Source organism: Pyxicephalus adspersus, chromosome 10, assembly GCF_032062135.1.
Source record: "Pyxicephalus adspersus chromosome 10, UCB_Pads_2.0, whole genome shotgun sequence".
Taxonomy (NCBI): Eukaryota; Metazoa; Chordata; class Amphibia; order Anura; family Pyxicephalidae; genus Pyxicephalus; species Pyxicephalus adspersus.
The window spans coordinates 16033657-16035083 of NC_092867.1; the positions used below are offsets into that span (position 1 = coordinate 16033657).

The following is a 1427-nucleotide window of genomic DNA, read 5'->3' on the forward strand; positions in this document are numbered from 1 at the left end:
TTAACGGCTTGGCAGGGAACAAGCAAGTAAGAGCATTTATTGCAGAAGAGACATCTCCTGTCTTTCTGCAATAACAACCTGCTTGAATTGCCCATGTTAAAAGGGGGACTTTAGTTCATATAATAAATCTAATGTACTTGTTGCAATTTGAGTTAAACTTTGTGTTGTCTACACCAGTGACTCTCAACAACTGTGCCGCGGCACACTAGTGTGCCGTGAGAGATCTTCAGGTGCACCGGGGTATATTATCCAATTACCATTGTCGAGTGTCTGTGCTGTAGTGACTGGTGGAGTAATGTAATACTCTTCTTTGTCAGTGGGTGGCAGTAGGTAGCTTAATTGCCTTGTTTATTCTTAGAGACAAGAGAATTAGCTACTGAGTGTCATTTTGTAACATTTTTGATTTGTGGTGTTCTGGATGATTGTTTCAATGTAAAAAATGTGCTGTAGCTCAAAAAAGGTTGAAAAACATGGGTCTACACAATCTAATTCCAAATGACATTTTTTCACCTTTCATTTCAAAGTGCTGTTAGAGATGGTTCTTTTATGTTTAAAATAGCGCTGACACTTTTAGAACTGTTGTGATTCAGCATGGAAATTTTTGGTTAAGTTTTTTTATAGCTAGAATATATGTTGTTGTACGAATAGATGTTGATACTTATTCCATGATGACTATAAAATAACATTGCTTCTTTTGTTTGTTTTTTTAGACTGAAAATTTACAAAAGAACTGGCTGCGAGAATTTTATCAGGTAAGACATTGATTGGAAGCCGATTTTGTCCTAAACAAAACCAAACATTGTTATGATAGCATATGTCCTCTTATCTGGAGACATGAAGTACAAATAATAATAAAATTGATAATATAAAATGAAGTTGCACACAGATCTGGAGACAAGTAAAACCTATGATGTCAACAGATCTGCTTTTACTTTATTACCTTGTCTTATTTCTTTATGGAAAGCTTCAGCTGCAATATATGAAAATAAAGTTGAATTGATTTGCAAGGTGATTTTCTAATTTAGGATGTCAGAGGCAAATTATGGTTGTCTAAAATGCCTGAATGTTTGCATATCGCAGACAGATTATTTATGTTGGGGATTGACATCCATTTGCCAGTTCTAATGCAGTTGGTCTGGACGAGCCTTTCACAACTTTAAAAAAAGGGAACCTTGAAATAATTTTCAGGTCTCGGGGAACCCCTGACAATATTATGATATAACCATTTCATGATACATTAGCCTGGGGGTCAATGGGATGAATGCTTTTTACATAGTTGGCCAGGGGAAAGAATGTCACCTTTACAGGTAGCCAACTATTTCATTGGCGTCACCTAAACTGACCTGAGAGGAATAAATTGCTCAAGGAACTCCTAGCAACGTCTGGAGGAATCCTGGTTAAGAAACATTAGTTTAGACTTGCATGTC

At 36.3% G+C, this 1427-nt stretch overlaps 1 protein-coding gene across 2 annotated transcripts in view; it reads left to right on the top strand.

The window, feature by feature from the left end:
• The window catches only part of INPP5A (inositol polyphosphate-5-phosphatase A), a 242864-nt gene that overhangs the window by 62259 nt on the left and 179178 nt on the right, over positions 1-1427 (top strand). For both annotated transcript variants that reach the window (XM_072425211.1, XM_072425212.1), the window contains exon 2: positions 711-752. In XM_072425211.1, the coding sequence (XP_072281312.1) occupies positions 711-752 (42 nt within the window). The remainder of the gene's footprint in view (positions 1-710; positions 753-1427) is intronic.